The sequence below is a fragment of the Bidens hawaiensis genome, unplaced genomic scaffold (genome assembly GCF_021521415.1).
Source record: "Bidens hawaiensis isolate Kalapana, Puna unplaced genomic scaffold, B.hawaiensis_p1.1 tig00022155_1, whole genome shotgun sequence".
Classification (NCBI taxonomy): Eukaryota; Viridiplantae; Streptophyta; class Magnoliopsida; order Asterales; family Asteraceae; genus Bidens; species Bidens hawaiensis.
Window position 1 is genome coordinate 52,129 of NW_027493433.1, and position 24,046 is coordinate 76,174.

The 24,046-nt window shown below is 33.5% G+C and overlaps 1 protein-coding gene across 1 annotated transcript; it reads right to left on the reverse strand.

The window, feature by feature from the left end:
• Positions 1 to 4,234: 4,234 nt before the first annotated feature.
• LOC143564762 (uncharacterized) lies at positions 4,235 to 5,187 on the reverse strand. The gene is made up of 2 exons (XM_077051945.1): positions 4,659 to 5,187; positions 4,235 to 4,563 (listed from the first exon to the last, which is right to left on the reverse strand). The coding sequence occupies exons 1-2, from the start codon at positions 5,185 to 5,187 to the stop codon at positions 4,235 to 4,237; spliced, it is 858 nt and encodes a 285-aa protein (XP_076908060.1).
• Positions 5,188 to 24,046: the final 18,859 nt, after the last annotated feature.

Sequence of the window (24,046 nt, forward strand, 5' to 3'; positions counted from 1 at the left end):
GTTTTACTTTTTAATATACTAAGCTGAAATAAATATCAAAATACAACTCGAATTTCATGAAAAGTGATAACGTGTTAAGCGAGTTGAATGTTATAATTAAACCCACCTTTGTGCATATAACTAAGATTAAGAGAATCTTTAAAAGTTAAAATGAGTGGATTGACCAAAGTTAATTAACAGGATTATGTGTAAATATGACTGGGATAATTTAGTGTTAAAAATATAATTATCTTATCTTTCTTAACTAATTCTTTTTGTAATATAACAATTAATGTTTAAACACTTTAATGATTTGTGTTTGTTTTCATCGAACAAGTTGCAACAAATGAAACGTTAACACGTTAGCTTAAGTGCTTAACCGATGGGCTTGTAATCTTGTATGACAAAAGTGGCCCATAAAGTGGCCCATAAAAAAAACCCAACCACAACCGGGTTTTTATATACCCGGTGTTTTACTAACCGAACCCATACCCGACTCTACCCGTATGATACGGATAGGGTATGCAATTCAGTATCAAACCCCGTACCTGAAAACGGACCCGATTTATATCCGAAAACCGGAACCGAATTCATACCCGGAACTGAGTTTTTCCAATACCCAAAACCTGGTTTTCAAACACCCGATCTATACATGAAAAATACCCCAAACACGTACAGCCTTTAAACAACCCAATCTATACCCAAAAAAACCCCAGAAAAAAAAAACTGAAAATATTTTTTTTTCAATACCCGAAAATATCCAATTCTGTACCCAATCCAAAACCGATACATAGGGTATGGTTTTTAGAGACAATACACATACCCGAACCCGACTCCATACCCGTTCATACCCGAACCCGACTCCATACCCGATTTTCCAATACCTGTTCATACCCGAACCCAACTCCATACCCGGACCCGGGTATTAGAAAAACCCGATTCGTGCACCTCTAGTGTGTTTTATGACAAGTGGATGCATTCATTAAGGGATGAGATCGGTATCGTACCCGTACCTGTACCCGAAAGTACTCGTACCGAAAATCAGTAAGTCTGTGTACCCATACCGAATTTTATGGTACGAGTATGAGTAAGGGCACTTTAGGTATGGTGCTCACTTTTAAAAAAATCTCAACTGAACTTGTTATCGATACTGATACAACAATCAAATTTCTATAATACCAAAACCAAAACCATACTACCACAACCAAACGTAATACTAAAACTAAAAATGAAATAAATAAACCAAAATATAAAATTCATTAATGGTGGTTGTTACTAGTAGTTATTGAATGGAAGAAGAAGAGAAAGAACTAGGGTTTGATTAAAACTATTAGTATTTAATATTTTGATTATCAATGGTTTTGAAAAGCCTGCTTGAAGCCTTGAGGATATCCAAATAAAAACACGGTTAAAGTTTTGAAGTTTTGGAAATCCCAATAAAAACCACTACATATTTCAAACGGGTACTGAGTACCCGTAATACCCGTACATGTACCCGTACCTATACCCGAAAGTACCAGTAACTAGAATCAGTAAATTTGGGTACGAACACCCGTACCGAATAGACGAGTACCGGTATTCAGAAAAAAAAATCTCATCTCTTAAAGATCGACCCGACAAATTTAAATCAAGTTTAGAGATAATCTAAAATAATTATAAAGCTTATTTATTTAATAAATAGTTCAAGTTTCCTATACAATGTTAAAGGCTTCAAGATTGCGTGTAGGAATACAAAATAAGCATTAAGCTCCAAGTATCTCTCTAAAACTCTAATATATAAAAATAATATAGATGGTTGTTAGCTCAGTAGCTTAGCTTAGCCATTGAGTCTATCATGGTTACGCGGTTGTCTGTTCATTTTTCGGATATAGGTATGATTTGTCTGCATCTCACTCTATTCGGATAGAGGTATAATTTGCCTGCATCCCACTCTTCTCAGACCATGTTAATAGCTTTGTTATAGGCGAAATTTTTACGGGGTACAAGTGTTGGTCTTGTATAAATAAAAGTAAATAGCTTAATCAAACAAACGAAAATAAATAAGTTATAACAAATACAGAAACATATATTTTTATAAAATGAATCAGCTGCTTAATTATTAATTAATAAAGTTTTAAATTAATCTATAAAATAGAAGAAAAGAATATATAATTTGTTAACACAAAAGAAAATAAAAGAATTAGTATAAAAATATGCATTTGTAAAATTATTAAGTTGGTTAATTAATTAATAGTTTTTTGTTAAATTTATAAAATAAAAATGATAGAAAGAATAAAAGAAAAAAAAAAGATAGATAGAAAAGAAAATAAAGGAAACTTACAAAATATGACCTTAAGAGGCCAAAACCCTGTAAATAATTAAACGTGGTTCATTTGTTCAAAAATTTTATTTTGGGCTGATGAGTTATAGGAGCTAAACCGAGCCAAAATAGCAATTTACTCAAATTAAAAATCAAATAAAATTATTGAAATAGATATAAAAAAATAATAATAACTATGTTTATGGCAACTATATTGATTATTGTGTTAATTTTGGTGCTAATTATAAATTATAATAATAGTAATTAGAATGCTGTGTTTCAGATTTTGTTGGAAATGCAACGAAAACTGCATAAGAAACTATTCTACAAGGTTTTCCCCGCCATATATTTGTCGAAAATGCGTGAAAAATGTCCATCTTTTTACATAAATCTAACAACAATGTGTGTAGGAAACCACAAATGTTTCGTTAGTGGAGTTAAGCATGCCAAGCTGAACACTGACCTGTTTAATAAAGTCAACCAACCTGAACATGATATCTTTATTAAATTATATATGACAATCATAAACCTTATTATTTTCTTGTTACACTGAAAATTGCACACCTACTTGTACGCATTGGGAAAGAGAAAGTAATACACAAACCGTCCCATGCCATACCGTGTCAGGCCCAACACGTGAGAGGTAAACCAGCCTTACTCGGCGGCAAGACGACTGGAGCATACTCGCTTAGGATCGGATTCGAACCCGCGACCTAAAGATTATTGTGCCAAGTCTATACAAGCATTTAAGAGTTTTAGCATTTGGCATGAGCAAGAAGGAGGTTTGGCAGACAATTTAATTCCAGTCCAAGTGCAAATTAATTTTATGAGGTCATTCACGGAAGCTTGTCACAGAATTTGAAAATGAAATTTTAAAAGGATTCATTCAGACATCAGACATGGTGGTGTGGCCCACCTGTGTGGCATCATCACTGCCATTAAAGTCTCACACAGCAAGTGTTCAGAATCAACTACTGGATTCTGGAAGTCTTGAAACCCTTGTTACTAGCTCAACATAATTTAACATGACATCAATGGCTTCCTTTTCTTTTGAACGGCCAACAAACATAGAATGCCTAGGTACTTTGTTCGGGGTGACCCAATGACTAAAGACGTACAACAATGGCTTCCTAAAGATTAAATTTTTAGATAATCTTTAACGATGTAGAAATTATTTTTTTTTCCGGTTATAACGCTACATCACATTATTATTGAGGTCATATACTTCAAACGATTACAATAAAGTGGCATTCTGTTTTGCAATTCAAAAAGATTGAGTTTTGTAATTCAAAAGGGGTTGCGGCGTAGCCTGTTGCACGCTTACCTTCTGTTTCGATGTAATCACTATTTTCATGTATATTAATTGCTATGATTATTGTTTAAGGAAAAAAAAATGGCATTCTAACTTGATCAAAAGGATTAAATCCTAGATCATATTTTAGGCTATGTATAGTAAAGGCCTACAAAATGGGGACAGTTTTCGTCACGTGACGGCACGTCAGCAGAGGAACGATTTTCATTTTAGGGGTGTAATGATTTTGTAGCCCCATCATATTATATATATTACACACACACACATACTTAATATACTAATATTAAACCCAAAAAACAAACCATGCGACAAATGCATCCCCCCCCCCACCCCCACAGTCGCCCCTATTATTGCCAGGGGGTGGTTTTCTCACCCATGTTGACCAGTTGTTGCCCCTCTTTGCCGGCCACTACACCTTGCCTTAGAAACATGACAACAATGGGTTCCTAAAGATTGAATTTTTAGATAATCTTTAGCAAAGGCATGCAATAATTACCATGGTGAGAATTCCAAAACTTGATCAACAAGATAAAACCCTAGATCATTTTTAGGAACATGACAACAATGGCTTCCTAAATATTGAAACTTTAGATGATCTTTAACATAAGCATGTAATATATAATATTCAAACCACATAATCTTAATTACCATGGTGGGAACTCAATAACTTGATAAAAAAGATTAAACCCTAGATCATCTTTTTCATCTTCTGCTTCCATTTCAAGGGTTTTCAAGAACTTGAGCCACCTGGCTAACATTAAAAGATTCATGGTATCATTCCACTCCATCTGGTGATGATCCACCAATGATCTTATCTTTTCCATTTCATCATCATCCATGGCATGATGTAGATTGCTTCCACCCGAGGTGGTGGTGGTGGTGGAGTTGACCGTTGTCTCTGATATGACTGTCAGGGTCGTCCCTGATAATCCCTCAAAATCCAAGGGCTCGTGGCGAGTAGAAAAAATGGCCCCTGAAATATATTCTTTTAAGAAAACAAAATTATATAAATAAAAAAGTTAAATAAATAAAAGCTTAAAAAAATTTAGGCTCTAAGCGGTCGTGCACCTTGCCCTTCCTTTGGGCCGGCCCTGATGGCTCTTGAAGATGATGATGTTGGCATAGGATAATTTGATAATGGTTTGTGATAAAAACCCGAGTTTTTAAAATCTTGAAAAATATTGAGATTTTCAAGATTACTGGCTGCGGTGGTGGTGGTGGAAGATTGCGGTGGTCTCGGGTGGTTATTGGTGGTTTGTGGTTGTTTCATGGAGGCTCTATGGGACTTTAGAGCTGTGACAATCTCTCTTCTAGCTTCAGCCATATTAACAAACCTTTCTTGATAGGGTTTAATGGTGTGGTGTCTTCTTCTAACTTGTTTCTTGTGTGGCGGTGGCGGTGGTGAAGGTGGTGGTGGTGATTCTTGTTGCATATTGTTGTGATAACTAAAATGTTCAACTTTGAATGAATCTTTGGTTTTGATAGAAGTTAAGTGTTTGACAAGGTTGCGAATGTAAGCACCGGAAAGATGAGGCTCTTGTTTAACCATTGAAACCTTGTTAATCTTTTCTTGCTTATTTGATGATGGTCTCACCATCATTGATCTCCCTTTGCAAGTAAAGATGGTTGAATAATACTATAGAAGGCAGAGATTTGCAGGTCTCATATTGAATGGTATAAATATATAGTTGGTCAATTTTTTTTCTTTTGTTTTTTAGTTGTGTTTTTGGATGAATCATTGAATAACGGGTGATGCTACTCAAGACCGGGTACTGCGTTAACATGGGGTTTGGGTTTAGTCTAAAAGCTGTCTTGACGTTTAGTATGATATCCTGGTGTTAGGTTCTAGCTAGGGGTCAGGTTGGCGGGTCGAAATGAATATTCAAACCCAATATAGTTGATATCTTTGTGACTCGTGTTGGATTCATTTAGAATCCTGTCAGATGGTTGTGTATGTTTCATGTCAACCTGTTTAATGTTTGTTTGCGATTGTTTGCCTTGTGACTTGGTAATGATTTAATAACAAGTTACGGCGGTTAAAATGAACTTAAAAAAAAGTCATGATAAAGATTTCAAGATGGAAAAAACTATATGAACATGAAGAACATAAAAGATCAAAATATTAAACTTTTAATTTTAAATTTTTAAATAATCTCTAAATCAAAATATAACATTTTTAAAACCTATTAAATGTTATCCATTTTTTCAACGAGTCGTGTGTATGTGTTAGTTCATTTATTACATAGGCCGTTTTAGGGTTGGCATTATTAATAATAAACTTGTATTAGTCATCTAATCTAAAATCTTATTGTAATTAGATCAATTTGGTTTTTCAGTTTTAGATGAAACCTGTGACTTGTTATTTGTTGGTTTTATCAAGGCATTGTATATTGATGTTTCATATGGGATTGAATTGGGTTTCTTAGGTTAGTTGTTCATGTTAGCTAGACAGAATGAGAAAAAAAATCGAACAAAATAAAGTTATAAAGAAACCAGAATAAAAAACCGCAGATCCATTTAAAAATCCAAAATACTTCGATGACCTATTCAATATGGTAAAATAAATAGGTCAATGACCTGACTTAAGAATAATTCCACTTTATAGACGTGAAAACTGAAAAATTTTATATTTCATGAGAAATATTCTTGAATCCATCACTCATTGATATATAGCCCAATTTTTAGTAAAAGATGTTCTTTCTTGAATCACCTAGTCGGCAGTTATTAAATTAAAGGGGAAATTCCAGAATAAGTATTTATGAAAACAAATTTCAAGTTTTAAGTATTATTTGTAAAAAATTTCAGAAATAGGTATTATAAACTAATCGTGATGAGTAGTTTTTAGAACCAACTAAAACTTGTCACATGTCCTTAAACTAACCATAACGAGCACGCTCACTAATCATTTACTCGTTATGGCTAAATAAGTTTCATACCTCGTAATCAACGTAAACGAGTAATTCATAAGTCCCTTCGTCACGACGAGTTTAACCATATAATCTATTCGCCGCGACTAAAGGACTTATGAATTACTCGTGGACGTTGATTACGAAGCATGAAACTTATTTAGTCGTGAGGAGTAAATGGTTAGTGAGCATGCTCGTTACAATTAGTTTAAGGAAACGTGGCAAGTTCTAATTGGTTTTCACAAACTGCTCGTCACGACTAGTTTATAATACCTATTTTTGAAATTTCTTACACATGGTACCTAAAACTTAAAATTTGTTTTTATAATTGCTTATTTTGGGAATTTTCCCAAATTAAAACAATACTAGACTGTAACGTTATCATCAATCTTCAAACATTAATGCAGCATGCATGTCAACATGCTATAGAATCATCAGTAGTGTAATGCTACAAAAGAAAATATAAAATAAAATAAATAGTAAACAAAGCAAAAAGACACGTAATATAAACTGGCATAATTAACATGCAGTTTGCGTATAAATATACATCTGTAGTGATGCAAATTATTGGCTTCCATAACAACAAATAAAGTAAAAGCCAGAACCAGTTTCCATTTCAAGATTAATATGTGTTGGACGTATGAATACATTGATACATGCATTATTGCATACTCATATATAACAATTTGAGTGGGAATTTTAAAACTTGCTTTTCATCTATATGCTTATGTAACAATAATGTGGATTTTCGACTATTTTGTTTCTTATATGTTCTCATGTCTGTACATTGTATAAACAAACACTACTAGAAAACTAAGCAATTGCGACTGAAGAAAACAGTGGCAAAGATAGTGACTGACTTGCGACCGCTTAAAATTCGGTTGCAAAACAGTTGCAGATTTTGCAACCGTCCAGAGTTCGTCGCAAATTGGTCTAAAAATGGTTAAAATTAATCAGTTAAAATTGAGTTATGAATATCGGTCGCAATGCGGTCTCAAAATTTGCCACCGTCTATATGCTGTCGCAAATTTCCAAGATTAATCAATTAAAGTTGAATTGTAAATACCAATCGCAATACGGTTGCAAATTTTGCCACCGTCTATATCTGGTCGCAAATCATTTGCACAAAAAAGTTAACATTAATCCATTAAAACTGAATTATGAATACCGGTCGCAATACAAATCGCAAACCATTTGCACAAAAAAGTTAAAATTAATCAATTAAAATTAAATTATGAATATCGGTTGCAATACAGTGGCGAGTTTTACTATTGTCTTTTTTTCGGGAGACAATTAATATTAAAATTTTGTAGGCATATAAAAGTGGTTATATTAACGAATCCACAACTATCAAAGTAAAATGGCTTTTTATTATTCTATCTCGCTTTTTGTACGCTCTTACGATTTTAATACAAATTTATAACTTTGATTGTGATACGACTATTTTCTCCTTATATAACGGTTGAAAAAAAAACATATTTGCAAAGTTTTTTTTTCATTTTTATGCCAATTTATATGGGAGATATGAGGGATGATCCTGGCTTGCCAGAGTTCGAGTCCTGATCTCACCCAGTTTTACCGGCTCTTCGCTGTCGTGCCGTTTGGCGGGTGTGGGGGTCGGGTTTTATCCGGGGAATCCCTCAATAGGTGGACCGCTAGAGGCTCCGTCCGTCCGGACTCGTGGCCGGTTCGGGCTACCATAAGCCAATGGGGGCCGCGTACGAAGTATCCGGCGTTACTTAGTTGGTCGTTCCAAAAAAAAATTAAAAAAAAGTTATAATAATAAATAAAGTGATCAATTAAAAAAACCTATCGTCAAGACGCTTTCAAATAATAATAGATATTTTATGGCATAAAACCCTCCCATTTAATTTATATATTTTAGTTTATTCACAGCCAGCCCTAATTCATCGGCGATTTGAACACACTCAACCATCGGCGATTTGAACACACTCAGCCGCCTGTGATTTCTATCGTCGACAGCTTCCATCAGGCGATTACCGGCGGCGGCTTCGGTCAAATCTATTGGCGCTCAAATCTCTCTACATTCGAACAATCAAAATCGCTGGTTAGTTTTATTCAAATTTTGCATTGCTGAAACCTAAATCAATGATCTATCTGTTTAGCTTCGTTTGTATCATTAGGTTTTCTAGAATTTGAGGTGATGAAGCTTCGTTTAGCTTGAAATTGAGTTGAAATTGGATGTAAGTTATTAAAATTAGCATGTGTCTGTTTATGCATTCATGATGTAGGTTCAATTTGCTATTAGTTTAACTTATGTAAGGTTTGATTTATTATTTAAACATAATTTAATTAAATTACATTAGGTTTGAGTTCTTATTAAACAATAACCAGCTATGGTTATTGTTTGGATGATTTAGATGTACAGTGGTTGATGAGTATGATGTATGATTTAAGTAGTATAAGATTTTATACATGTTTCAAATGCCAAAGATTCTTTCACGAATAACTGCTTATAAATATGTTAGAAACGAACTAGATGCATACATAAGGTAGGTATTTGCTTTATGTGCCAATGACATGTTGATCAATTAGTGTATGATTAATTTAGTATAAGTGATTTATATGAAGTTTGAAGTGTTATCGGTAACAAACTATTAGATATTTGTTCATGTTTGATGTATTGAAGTCAAATAATTGATTAGGTGATCTTTTAGTCAGATATTTGTTAATTTTTTGATTTCCGATTAGTAGTAGTGTGGTATATTGATCGATGGTGGATGTATAGAAAGACGGATAGTGATGGATTCTTAAGCCAACATATTGTGACAATATAGATTTTTTTGTTGTAGATCATGGCACGTAGTTCGGTAGGAGGTGGCATGGGTCGTGGAGGTGGTCGTTCAGGTGGAGGTGGACGAGGTAGTGTTCGAGGTAGTACGGATACCGTTGGACGAGTACAGCCAGATCATACCTCGATGCCTTCACCAGATGAGGGTGGTGTTGATGTTGATGTTGAGTCTGTTGTTCATGTTGCTCCTGTGAGGAGGGGATCCGTTTCTCAAGTCCAAGTACCCGAGCGAGTGAACCGGGAATGGATTTCAATTAAATATGGGCAGTAAGTACATATGTGTTTATATTGTCATTGTATGTTGATAAAAAGATGCTACTAATGTAATTTTCGTTCATTATTTTCTTTTTTTGTAGATTAAGTGATCAAGGCACGGCTTCCCGGATTATTTTATCAATTTTGAAGCATATGTGGTCTGGTGCATGGCAAGGATGGAAAGATGTTCCTAAAGTGCACAAAGAACGATTGTTTGAACGTTTTCAGGTGTGTACCTATATAAGATGTTCCAACATATACTTTTCCATAGAGTTGATAGCCCAAATCAGTTTCACAAACCTGTTTCTCTTAACCTGTTTGACAAACCGGTTTCTTTAGACATGTTTCACAAACTATAGATTTGAGTCATAATTAATATAATTAAGTTTTAAATTTGCTTCTAGTTTAGAAATGCTTAATTATGTATATATTTATGAAAAAACAAAGGTGTATATGATACTTTTGTTTTAAATTTGCTTATGCTTATAATACAGTATATTATATTGATATGCTTCTGTTTTAGATTTGCGTCACTATGCTTATATTTATGAGAAAACAAAGCTGTATATGGTACTTCTGCTTTAATTTTGAATCTGCTTATAATATGGAATATTGATGATATGCTTCTGGTTTAGATATGCTTCATTATGTATATATTTGTGAAAAACAAAGGTGTATATGGTACTTCTGTTTTAAATTTGCTTATGCTTATGATATAGTATGTTGATGATACGCTTCTGGTTTATGCTTCATTATGTAGATATTTATGAGAAAACAAGGGTGTATATGGATATGCTTATGTATTTGCTAATGTATGTTTTTGTATTTGGGTAGGTTATTTCCTGCAACATCATTGTGTTAGTATATTTTTCAAGTTACAGAGATAAGACAGTAAGCATTTTATATCAATGCTCTATAAATTTATTTTCATTTGTCTATCAGAAAACATACGAGGGATTTCTTGGGAAGAAATATGGAGAGGATGTTAGCGAACACCCGAAGTTTGACCCATGTTTGTGGTCACAAGCAGTCGGGGGCAAGAATAAAGGAAAGTTGTATGGGTTCAGCAATGTCACCGATCCGTTAGCCTTGATCACGGGTACATCTACCATGCCTTGCAGCAGTACTACATGTGTACATGGGAGACAAGATCCCGAGGTATGTTTACATGTGTTTTAAGTATAATATTTAGTTTTGTACTTTTTTTATATTCATGTACATTTTATATCTAAATGTATATTATAAATTCACTGCAAGTGGCATGAGTTTTTTCTTTCAAGTAGTTTGACAACATTTCTACTATGCATATACCAAAATCTATTCTAAATATGTTTTATATTATATAATTTATAGATACAAAAGTTGAACGGAATTATAGAGGAGCTAGTAAAGGAGAAGGAAGAGGATAAAGAAAGGTTGAACGGAGTTATCGAGGAATTGGTTAAAGAAAAAGAAAAAGATAAAGAAAGGTTAAACGGGATCATTGAAGATTTGGTGAAAGAAAGAGAAAAGGATAAGGTGGAGAAAGAGAATTTGCAAAGTAGGGTGATGAACTTTAAAAGAATCTGAAAATAATTGATTAAATTCTAAAAATCTGAAAATTATTTGCATAATTGGAAGGAATTTTATTAAAAGAAAATCGATGCGGTCGCAAAACAGTTGCAAATCAAATGCCAAAAGCAGTCGCAACCCGTTATCTACCGGTCACAATGTAATCGCAACAAGAACAGTCACAAACCGGTGGCAAAATTTGCGACGATAATTTTGGTCGCAACAAACGGTCGCATATTTACACTGGTTGCAACTGCAGTCGCGAAATAGAATTAGCCACGAAGGTTTTTGTAACCGCCTCTCCGGTGGTAAATCGGTTGCAAATCGCATTTTGCGACTGAAAAGACAGTCGCAATTGATCAATTTTCTAGCAGTGAAATAGACCCAGTAAGATATCAATCATATACAAAAAACCAATCACTGGCAAAAGTGTGTTCGATATATCCTTGGTTCCTAGCATCTTGATCACGTGCATCCTACGGTTTCTATCCTTTACCTGAAAATGTATGAAATACACTTTGTTAGCATAAGCTAAGTGAGGGAATGCAATAGGTCCATGCCATGATGATCCAATGTTAAGATCCACTCGCACCAAAAAGCTTACCATCGTACCATACACCCTCTATGTATGGTACACGGTACACCCCGATTTATTTTGTGCGTATTTCAGTAGTGTGCCTCAATAGCTTGGCATTATGGCATATATTAGTGCGCATGCTAGCGTATGATACGCCCATGAGCCTACATATCATAATGGGTCCAAAATCGGTGGGAGTTGGATTTAAATAGTGGGAACAGACCGCGAATCTGTTTAAGGGAATTGTGTCAAACACAAGCCCAACTCACTATTACCGTTTCTTTTTTATTTATTTCTTGTTTTAGATTTTCATACAGGATTACCAACAGAATACGTTATAGCCGCTTTTCATCATGTACAAGTCTACTAGTTGTACATGGGTTAATTAGCTGCAGCTTGCCATGATCCACGGGATTGGCGTAGGCTTCATGCACTCATGCATACATATAATCAATGTTGCAAAAGTCGTTAGGCGGACCATATGCGGCCGACTAGGGAGTTGGGTGTACTCGAGTACTCAGAGAGTACTCGGAAATGGTAAATATAAAGAAAATTATTTTTTGTATATTATATATGTGTCAAATATGATAAGTATACTAATTTTTATAACAAAATAAATGAATATCAATATAAATAAGAGAAATGCATTTTAAATACTAAATTATTCTAATATTTGCTAATCATTAACTAAAAAAGTTATATTGTTTTTTAAATATTATATAAATATGAATTATGTATTTTTTTTTCAAGTCAAAATTAGTCTAAGTTAACCGACTAGATGTGATTATGTCTGAGGTTGACCATCTTTTATCGATTCTTTGTAACTAGGCGGAGTTAAAAAAACTCTCCTCGGTGGCATACCTTGTAACGAGTACTCGGAGAGTACTCGGCCTTGTAGACCTAGTTTTACAACATTGCATATAATATTTTGATTGGATGTAAACTTAAACAGTGAAAATAAAAACAAGTTTATGTGAGTTTCAAGTGCTTGGCTCGGTTTAACCTATTAACCCAATGTAACGAACGTTTCATGAATACCACCCGTATCGACTGATCATTACTAGGTTTCTTTAAAAAAAACCATTTAAAAGTTTTTCTTTTTTTTCTTTTTGTAACTCATTATAAAATAAGTGGGCTCACATTCTAGCCCTACAGTGTTGTAAAAAATCACAAGCCGCTAGTCGGGTGGTGAGCTGAAGACTAACGATAATCGAGATTAATCAGATCGGAATTTCATGCATAGTTTTCAATTGTGTATATGCACGCACACATTTTTATATGTAATTTTCAGTTTTACACATACATAAACAGATTTGGCTGAAATCTCGCTAGAAACCACTAATTTTGGTAGGAATCCCTCCGGGAACCGCCGATTTTGGCTAGAACCTCATCAGAAAAGGCCGATTAAGTCCGATTAATCCTGATTTGGGCCAGATTTGACCATTGACCGATTAATTGGCCGATTAGCCAAAAATTAATCAGTGAAGTGGGGACTGACGATTAACCAGGGATTAATCAGCGCATATTCGGGATTTTTGCAACACTGCCGCTTCATTGTAAGCGTTTTGGTTCTTTTCATATATACCACTTCATTGTAAGCGTTTTGGATGTTTGAGGTATTTTAATAGGTTGTCACTTCATTGTAAGCGTTTTGGATCTTTCATATATACAATATCAGTTTAGTGTGCAATATTAATTTAGTTTGGTAATTGGTTGGACCATCATTTGGGCCAGCCGCTTCATATAGGTCATGTTCTTTGACAATATGTGATCATATTTTGGTAATTGACTGGACCAACATTTGTGATCATTTTTTCACATTAAATTATTCCAAATGGTAACTCTAACATTAGGAAAACTTATAAATGCAAGAACTAATGTGTGTATCTGATTTGTGACTAGCCCCAAAAAAACCAAATTGTATGTGTGTATATATATATATATAAGCTAAGTTGAAGAGGTAGGTCCCAGCAGAGCCCAGTTGGCCCCGCAAGACTCACCTTGAACAGGGACGTCTGCGCAAAGGCCATCTGCTCCCGCAGGACCCACCATGCTCAGAGAACCTTACGCGCAGTACGCAAGCTGTTCACGCAGGGAAAGCCTCCCAATGGTGAAGTACCCCGCCTGTTCCCGCAGTTGCGGATACAAGCCATCAGGGAAGGCTACCCGCAGACAGCAGGGCTACACGCACAAGACAATAGCTACTTCAGTAGTCACATGAAGGAATGAGCAAGGCGGGAACAATCCCGCCCAAATGAGCCAGTCCGTATGATTCTGAAAGATCTTTTGTACTATACCTACCAAGGTATGGATAGGACAGACAATCTGACCAGAACAGCCCATGAGCCAATCACAGGGTGACAGCTCACCGACAACAGTACGAGGAGGAGCACCCTCTAGTACTATTTGTCACTATTAGCCGCTGCCTACTCACCAACTCTTACTGAGGGGCGTGCGCAGCCTACAGTTGGTGGAATAGTGTTACTGTTGGCCGTAACCTATTCACCAACCAGCATGGCCTGCGTATAATCCACAGTAGGTGGGACGTGCATAATCTACAGTTGGTGGAATAGTGCAGCCGACTTTGTTACTGTTGGCCGTAACCTATCCACCAACCAGTATGGCCTGTGCATAGTCCACTGTTGGTAGAACAGGAATACTATTCAGCTGGCTGTACCTTCTAGGAAACCTACCTTCGGCTATAAATACTCCAACATCTTGGAATGGTAAGATCATCTGCTATCCTGTTATCTAGCAATCTCTTAATATACACTTATATTCAGAGCAATCTAGTCTGATTCTCACGCCGGAGGGTGGTCACAAGGAGGAACCCCCCCCCCCCTTCTCAGTGACGAGCTTACGGTGTTTGTTTTGCAGATCCCCTGAAGAACAACCGTCTCTGTTGGACCTCATTCTCGTGGGAAACATTATTTAACCCCCAGATTTATCTATAATCTGCACCGGGTCACTTAGTGTTTCTTCATAAGTATAAAATGAAAACCCACTTGAGTTGTGAAAACTCTAAAAACCCATTCTCAATTACATGTTTTTAATTAATGTTTAAATCTTGTGGTCCATAATTAAAGTGAATAAAAAATGTAAATATAAATATAGATTTTTCTCTCTACTGAAAACATATATAAAAATTAGTAAAAAATGTTAAAAAATAGCAAAACTTTTTTTTTTTATGTTTCGATGTTTTGTATTAAATGTTACAACATATATTACAAGTAACAAAAAAAAACGATGTTACATAGGGTTTTCGCGAGTTTTCACAAATCAAATGGATTTTCATTTATAGGGGAGAGATATTTTGAGAACCATGTTGAGTGTGTGTGTGTGTATAGGGGTGGGTTAAAATAAAAGGAGATAATTTTCTAGGAAGAGTAAAAATAGATCTAGGCCCTTGGATCTAGGATCTAGTGGTTGAGATTAGTAGTTTTTAAAATACCAAATAGTTTCCTAGGATGTAGGATTTAGTCTACATAGTTTTTTAGATAAACTCAAATAGTTTCGTAACTTCAAATTTTATGTCCTTCTTACAATTAAGAAATTATTTATTTTTATTTGAACCCTCCTCTATACACACACGCACGCACGCACACACTATACGACTATAAACTTTGGTTGAAACGATATTGTGTTTTATTAATCAGTGTGTTGGTTTATCAGGTAATTCGGTTGAGTTTGACGAGCGATTCTTGTGTGGCTTCAAATGAAATGTTTTTCGGGTCGCTGGCATGGGGTGGTGCCCTCTTGACCATCGTTGTCCGCTGAAGCTAATGTTACTAAAATCACCAAAAGTTAATGAGTTTGATTTATGCATGGCACGGGACTCAAGAACCAATTTAGGATTTGAATTTGAATATTCACAAATTCGATAAGGGCCCGATTCATAAAAATTGGTCCCAAATTTAAGCTGATTATTCGAATATGGTTCAAATTTAATTTAGGGGTTTTTATGTCTTATTCAAACCTTAGGCCAAACCAGTTTCTTCAGGAAGGACAAACTTTTTTTGTGGTAGTTTCTTTTTTATTTACTTTTTGTGTCAACTACAACACGAGTCCAAAAGATAGTCATATTGACACCTATAAAAGAGATGTTAGCATATCAACCAAATTAAACTAGATAGTGTTTTAGGGTTTAGCGTTTTACTAAATCCACTCATTTTATAGAGTGTTTCTTTTTGTACGGAGTTATTTCAATAGTTAGCAGATGGGACAAAGTCAATAAACTACTATTGGATCAATTTAACTTTAATAAACAACGTTTGATGTAATAATTTAAAACGAATAATGCCATAAAATTTGTATTCGTAGTTCTCTCTTTCATATATATGCTTTCACCAGGCCCGACCTAAGGGGAGGACGGGGAGGGCGACGGACTCAGACCACTCTCGAGAGAGGCCCATAATTGTTAAAAAATAAATTTAAATTTTATATATAATTTTGTTATAATAAAAAGCCTACAAAATGACTCCTTGATTAAATGGAAAATGTTTTAGATATGGAAACAAAGGTTATGGGTTCGAATTCCATAGTTAGTGTTATTTTTTTATTGAAAAAAACTTTCATTTTATATGTCACTTTAGTAACATTTTATTATTATTTGTTTGTTTTGTATTTTTGAAAGAAAAAATTATTGGTAAAATTGTAAACTTATCTATTATATAATTGAGAACGCGATTTTAGAGGCATGTTTTTTTACTCATCCCAAACCCCAAAATTTTAAGAGGTTCTTGGAGACAGTCCTGGCTTTCACTATGCATCAATTTTCACGCTTAACGTGTTACATTTGAAACTGAAATTAAAAAATACGGTTTCAAATCAAATAGTTGTTAACAAATGAAAAATATTACGTGTTGGACTAATTAATCTAATTCAAGTTAAGATCTCCAACCCATGACTAAAGGAAATAAATTCTACCTTTTATTTTACTTAGTCATTAAGACTAGAAAGAATCAAGGTGTCGATAATTGTTAATGTGGATGAATATGAACATCCTATTTGTTTTCTACTACGTAGTTGAAAGGATAACTTTAAATATTTAAGAAATAATATAGTTGTTGAGTGTTGATCAAACTACACTTTAATTCGTTTGGTCTTATCTTATAAGCTTGAAACAACGTTGTTTTAGGTTCGCATATATTTTTATATATAGAGTTAATTTCGTATCTACTCATTGAAAAGTTAAATTTTCATAAGTTTTTCGGACAGGAGATGAGATCCCAAAGCCAATTTTGAGTTATGAAATTGGGTTAATTAATTAAATTAACTAAGGATAAATTATATGAGTTGTATTTAATATATGATAGCTAGTTAAATTAACAGGAAAACATGAGTTTATTTATTGTTTAATTATAAGTTCGAGTGCATCTCTAATTATTTCGATTCATGGACTATATAACCTAATCAAAGTTGTGATTATGGTTAGATGAGTTTCTAATTAGATTTAGGGTTATATTTTTATGCTTATAAGACTGAGAGTTAGTTATTCAACCCAAATCCATTGTTTACGTTTTGGTAAGTAATATTAATTCAATATACCATTACATAAATTTGTAAACTTTAAAGTTCATAGATTTATACACCCAACCATCTTATATTGATATATATAAGGGTGGGTAAATGTACGAATAGTTGTTAACGTGCGAAGCGTACGAATGCCCAAGGAACATGCGTAATTTCTTTCGCACAATAAAAACTAATTAAGCAAAATTAATAGATAATTACACAAAGGTTAAATAATAATAATAATAATGTTACATATGCAACTAATTACACAACAAAAAATTATGCAACTTTATATGTTAACAACCCTTTGTATTGTATTTATATATGTTTCTAGATTCTTCAAGCGACATATGGTGAAGTACATTTTGTTCATATCTCAAATACATTTGACTGGTCTTCTCTTGATCGAAGTATATATATGACATCTGTTTGAACGAGATCATACACGTCTTTTCTTCAACGAAGGAACCTTCTTTTATTCAAAAAATAGAAAAATAATAAAATAATACATAACTAAAAATAAAAAAGAAATAGTGTTTTAACTCCGCGTTACGCCGGGCAGGTCGGTAAAACCCGAACGGTAGTAAAACTTAAGCGTTGTCGGTCTCAAGCGTTGAAGCGGAACGTCGATACGAATTCGTTCGGTTTCGGTTACGTGCGTTATAAAAAAATTATAAAAATTGAGACGAACCAATGGAGGTGGCGTCGGTCGGTAAAACTCGAGTGCTGGTAAATCCGACCATTGTCGATTTCAGGCGTTGAGGTGGTGAGTTTACGCAAATTCAGTCGGTTTCCGTCACGTTTGTTACGATACCATAACTAAAAAAGATCAGGCATCCGGTCGGTTTTCGTTACGGTTACGGAACTAAAACAAAACGCGGTGAGTCTATGTGAATTCGGTCGGTTTCGATTATATTTGTGATGGTACCGAAACTAAACAAAAAGGTCGGTAAAACCCGGTCGTTAGTAAAACGCGAAAGTTGTTGGTCCCGGACGTTACTACAGTGAGTCGACATGAATAACCATGTAGTTATCAAGTTTGAAAAATGTGTGGTTCATATTCAATGTTTTGATGAATAGTAAGTTTTGCGAGTGTGTTAAAAGTTGGTTTTAAGTATATATATAATAATAAACATTTTGAAAGGCTAGATGACTGTTCCCATCAAGAATGATCGTATGAGATATATATTTAACGATACAAAACTTGTTTTTAACATTAAAAAACAAAAAAAAAACACACCCCCACGCACACATAAATTAAATTTCTAGATGTCATATTCGCATTATACCCAAACGCTTGATCTTCGCATCATGGGTTTTACCTAAGTCATTACAATGAAAAATGTAATATTATAATTATGTATAAGCATCATTACTTTGCCCTCACTGACCTCCGGACGTCAAATACATTTCCACGTGCAAGTACAAGTTAATTCATGGCACTTTTTAAACTACTCTCATAATTTGAGATCATATAAAAAAAACTACTTTTCTTATTTCTTTTTAATACAAAACATGTATACTTTATTAAGGGTTTTGCGGAGAATTGTATGATAATAATCTTCATAGTGTTACGGCTTATTAAATTACTGGCTTTAGAATCCCGTGTTACACACGAAATGATTTAAATTATAAAACAATATGTTAATGATAACATTTGAAATTATATTCTTTTCAATCTTTGATAAACATGGTTTATTATTGATTTTTGGATTTCACAGTGTATTTTGGAATACATATTAATAATATGTTAATATTTATTTTTATAAAAATGTATAGATATAATATAAATTGAGTAAAAAAGGAAAGCGAATATTTATTGATCTATTACATATATTAGGGTTAATTAAGATATTAGTTTTGAAGGGAAAAGTATTGTGAGAATTAACCAAAAGATAACAAATGTTTACAATTATTTTACTTCATTAGAATAGATTGTTTTTGTTGTTGAAAACTTTATAATTACTTGTACTTGCTAATCATGGTAGGTGAAGACATCTTTTACATAATATAAGACAAACCATCATTATCATTTAAATTATTCAAGAAAAATTAGGTGCACCAAATAAACGTGATAGTTTAGTTATATGCAAATTGGAAATAAATAATTTTATTTTTTTGCATTGAACGATAATAATCTTATATTTAAAATTCGGATCTAGTCGAGTTTAAATGAGTTGAAACCTAAAAATTAATTGTTTGATAAACAAACCCAAGCTTTACATATCGAGTTTGAATAGACTCGCGAGCCTACATTATCATACCTTCTATATAACTTTTATTTAGTGTATTAAATATATACTTGCATAATAACTATTACAGTATTAGTTATGAAACTATAATAAAACAAATAAGAAACTATGTAGAACATATATATGTTTTATGCATAGTTATAGTTATAAATACTACAAAATTAATTATAAATATATAAAAATAATTTAACAAAATAACGATTAAACAATAAATAAGCTAAGACTAAGCTCTTATAAAGTATAAGTGGACGAGCTTTGACGATATCAAGCTTAGCTTGACTTGTTTAATCCGCTAAAATGATCAAAGAAGAAAACTTTATAGTAATATTTTCTTGGCATGTTACTTCTAGAATTTGGTGTGAACAACATTGTGTTGAAGAAATATCATGGAAGTTTTCATCAAGAATAAATGTATCTTTTCAACAAAAAATAAAGTATGACTTTGTTGATATTTTGGGACCTTGGCCATAGGTTGCTATAAGAACAATTAATACACAATTATACATATATGTTAAAATATAAAGGTGTTAAACTTATAGAGTCATTTCATTACCACATATTAAAAAAAGTAAAAACCTATTCTGGTTGCCATTAAACACATGTGACAGGCCTTAGGGGAGCTGGGTGGTCGACAGCCTCTAGCCCGACACCCCGCTAGATCTGAAATTTGTTTTAAAAATAAATTTATATGTTTTTTTATAAAAAATAATTTGCATATTTAATATTTAAACTTAATAACATAGCAACTAACTTCGCTTAACGATAAAAAGGTATGACTCCCTACAAAAAGGTTGTGGGGTCTAATCTTATTTGAGACATGTGTAAGCCTATTTTACATAACTCATCATAACAAAATATTGCCATTTACAAATTAAATTGTTTAAACCTAATAAAATACTAATTTTAATTTAAGGTCAAAAAAAATTTCGCCTTCACTCTAAAATATTTTAGCAATTCTTGAAGACGGCAATGACAAAACAAGTAGTAGCAAAATGTATCTTAGCAAACTATGCCCTCTTACAAAATCCTATCTCAAGCTTGTTTTTGTTGCTCCCAAAATAGAACATGTTATTGAGACTCATCATGCACGTTGCACTCATTATCAAAACACTAGTACAGTGGAGACAAAACCATGCACTCATGCCAAGGTATACCACTTGTCACACTTTTTAGCACCAAGTGTCCAAGTGATCTAATTGATCGTTACATTGGTTCGATAGTCAGACGGATCAAGCTGCTTTTAAGAAACGGATTTATAAGAACAAAATCAAAAGAATAAAAGATAAAAAGAGCATACGTTTCTATTATTTTTAACAAAATAAGCAATATGAGTCATATAATATATATATGTAGGGATAGATCTAGTATAAGTTGAGGCCTACCCCCTCTTGGTTTTATTACCAACTTTCACTAAGAAGATTTTTTTTACCCCGCACTCAAGCAATACATCTACTATAATTATATAACCACACGATGTGTTGTGGAGGGGCTTTAAAGTCCTACACGTCATCGCTTCGTAGGTAGTGAAGGCTTTAAAGCTTCTTCACCTTAAAGCCTCGTTACGGTCTTAAAACCCATTACCGTATTATTTGTGTGTGTGTGTGAGAGAGAGAGAGAGAGAAAAGCCGATGGTCCCCCCTCCCCCCCCCCCCCCCCCAAATGCCGCCCCAGTTAATATCTAAGGTCCATCCCTTACACTCTGTTTCCGAGTTAAACTTAAGGAAGGAAAGGAAAGGGATGAGAAGAAAGTGAGACTTATGTTACCGAGTTTCATTTAAAGAAGGAAAGAATAAAAAGTATACTCCTGAGTTTCATTTAAAGAAGGAAATGAAAGAAAATTAGAGACTTTTGTAGTGCAAATTCTTTCCTTCCATTTTAGAAGGAATTGGATGAAAGGAAAGGAAAGAAGAATGAATGAAAGAGAGAAAAGGAAAAGGAAAATAAAAAGGAAAGGACCGGAAATGTTTTCCTTTCCTTTCATTTTCTTGGTTAAGTGACCTCGAAAACACAGCATTACCGCCCTTTCATAAAGCCTTGTCGCAATATTTTGGGCAATAAAACCCCTCCACATGAGTCATATACTCATACCATCCCACAACACTCAGCCAATAAATCCATGATACAATAATCTTACTAATATATTAAAGCAAGATTATGTGAACATATGTCATCTTTTTAAAGTGTCCACATCACACATAATTTATTTCTAAAATTAAACCATATTTAAATCTATTAAATTTAATATGCTACATTTATTATTATTTTTAAAATTCCAAATTAAATTTTCATTAACTCTCATTTAATTGTGATTTCTAGAAATAAAAAAAAATGTTTAATATTTATTTATTTATTACGTATTTTAAAGTAATTTTTAAATACTTTATTTCAAAATGTTATTATTATAAAGATCCATTTGATTTGCATAAAACGACTAGCACATGCCTAAACTATTAAAGGTTTCTTTTTCGAGCGTGTTTACATTTAAATACCTAGAATTTGTCTTCTGTGAAAATTTAGTTAAGTCTAGCTTGATTCTTAATTTACTTTACCATTTTAAAACTAAAGTTATTATATCGTACTATTAAATTATATATAAACATTTTTATTATTAATGTTATATTCTTTATTCAGTCCGTGTATACACGGGTTGCTAACCTAATAACTCAATAAAATCTGAAAACTAATTTAAAACCCATTCTTTTTATACTAACCAGAACATGGCCAACTAGAAAAATCCACGTCACCTGTATAAAAAAACAAAATAATTCAAAAATAATAATTTGTATATAAAAATATTTTAATAGGTCAATTGGACTGGCAAGGCCAGCAAGGCAATCCTCGTGTCTGTCCCATGTGAACCTGCATGACGTCATTATTATTATTCTTCTAATAAAAATCTTCTTCTTCTTCTTCTTCACCATTCTTCACATTCAACCCAGCCAAGAGCAAACCCTAACACACACACATATTCAATCAATCATCAATAGCTAACGGCAATACAGGTAATTGATCAATCACTCATCCAGATTCCATATCCGCTCTTTAATTTTCGTTAATTCTGATTTTAGATTGATTAGAGGCAGTATTCGTAGATCATTCAATTGCTGAACCTAATTTGAATAATTAATTTAATAAATAATTGAGACTCGTTCTTCATTTTGCGGTAGGTGTTGTAGATCTGTTTTGTATTGTGACGGTGATCTCTATGCGATCGATATAATTTAGGTTTTGTTTTACGCATTAAGTGTTGATTTGGTGGAATTTGAATCTGGTGTAGTTACAGTGTTATGATTGCTTCCGGTTTACGGTTAGTTCAATTCGGGTTAATACTGAAAGTCTGAAACCGATCTTAATTTGTATGTGTATGACGATTGATGGATTCAGGTGAATTATTAGTTTCAGTATTCATCCGAGCTTATGTAGAGCTCGGGCCTAGTTGATTTGGTGGAATTTGAATTTGGTGGAGTTATTGTGTTATGATTATTTCAGGTTTACGGTTTACGATTATTTCGATTCAGTTTTAAATCCGAAAACCGATCTTAATTTGGATGTGTATGATAATTGATGGATTCAGGTGTTCAGGCAAATTACTTGTTTAAACATCAATCCGAGACGAGCTTGATCTCGGCTTGTTTTTTAGCTCCTTTATGAAAGCTTGAGTTCGGCTCGTGAGTTGTTTTTTAATAACGAACTCGACTCAGGCTCGGATATTTTATTGTTTATTAATTAATTAATTAATAATTAATTAATTAATTTGTATACATGTTTACTCGTTAACTTATGTGAGCTCAAGCTTGATCTTTGCTCGTTTCGAGCTCTTTTTCGGAAGGAAGCAAAGTTTGCGAAAAACGTTTTAGGAATTTAGTTTGCAATCGCTATTATTTAAGTTATTTTTTACGCATTAAGTATTGATTTGGTGGAATCTGAATCTGGTGGAGTTACGGTGTTATGATTGTTTCTGGTTTCTAGTTTCTGGTTAGTTCGATTCGGTTTGGTTCGGTTCGGTTGTAAATACTGAAACCGATCTTAATTCGTATGTGAATGATGATTGATGGATTCAGGTGAATAATTAGTTTCAGTATTAATCTGAGCTTATGTAGAGCTTGATTTGGTGGAATTTGAATTTGGTGGAGTTACGGTTACGGTGTTATGATTGTTTCCAGTTTACGGTTTACAGTTAGTTTGATTCGGTTTTAAATACGAAAACTTATCTTAATTTGGATGTGTATGATAATTGATGGATTCAGGTGTTCAGGCAAATTACTTGTTTCAATATCAATCCGAGCTGAGCTCAATCTCGGCTTGTTTTTGAGCTCCTTTTCAAAAGCTTGAGCTCCGGTTGTGAGTCGTTTTTTAAGAACGAACTCGGCTCAGTGTCGGATAGTTTATTGTTTATTAATTAATTAATTAATTTGTATACATGTTTACTCGTTAACTTATGAGAGCTCAAGCTTGATCTTTGCTCGTTTCGAGCTCTTTTTTGGGAAGGCTCGAGCTCTGAAGGAAAGAAAGTTTGCGAAAAACGTTTTATGAATTTAGTTTGCGATCGCTATAATTTAGGTTATATTTTACGCATTAAGTGTTGATTT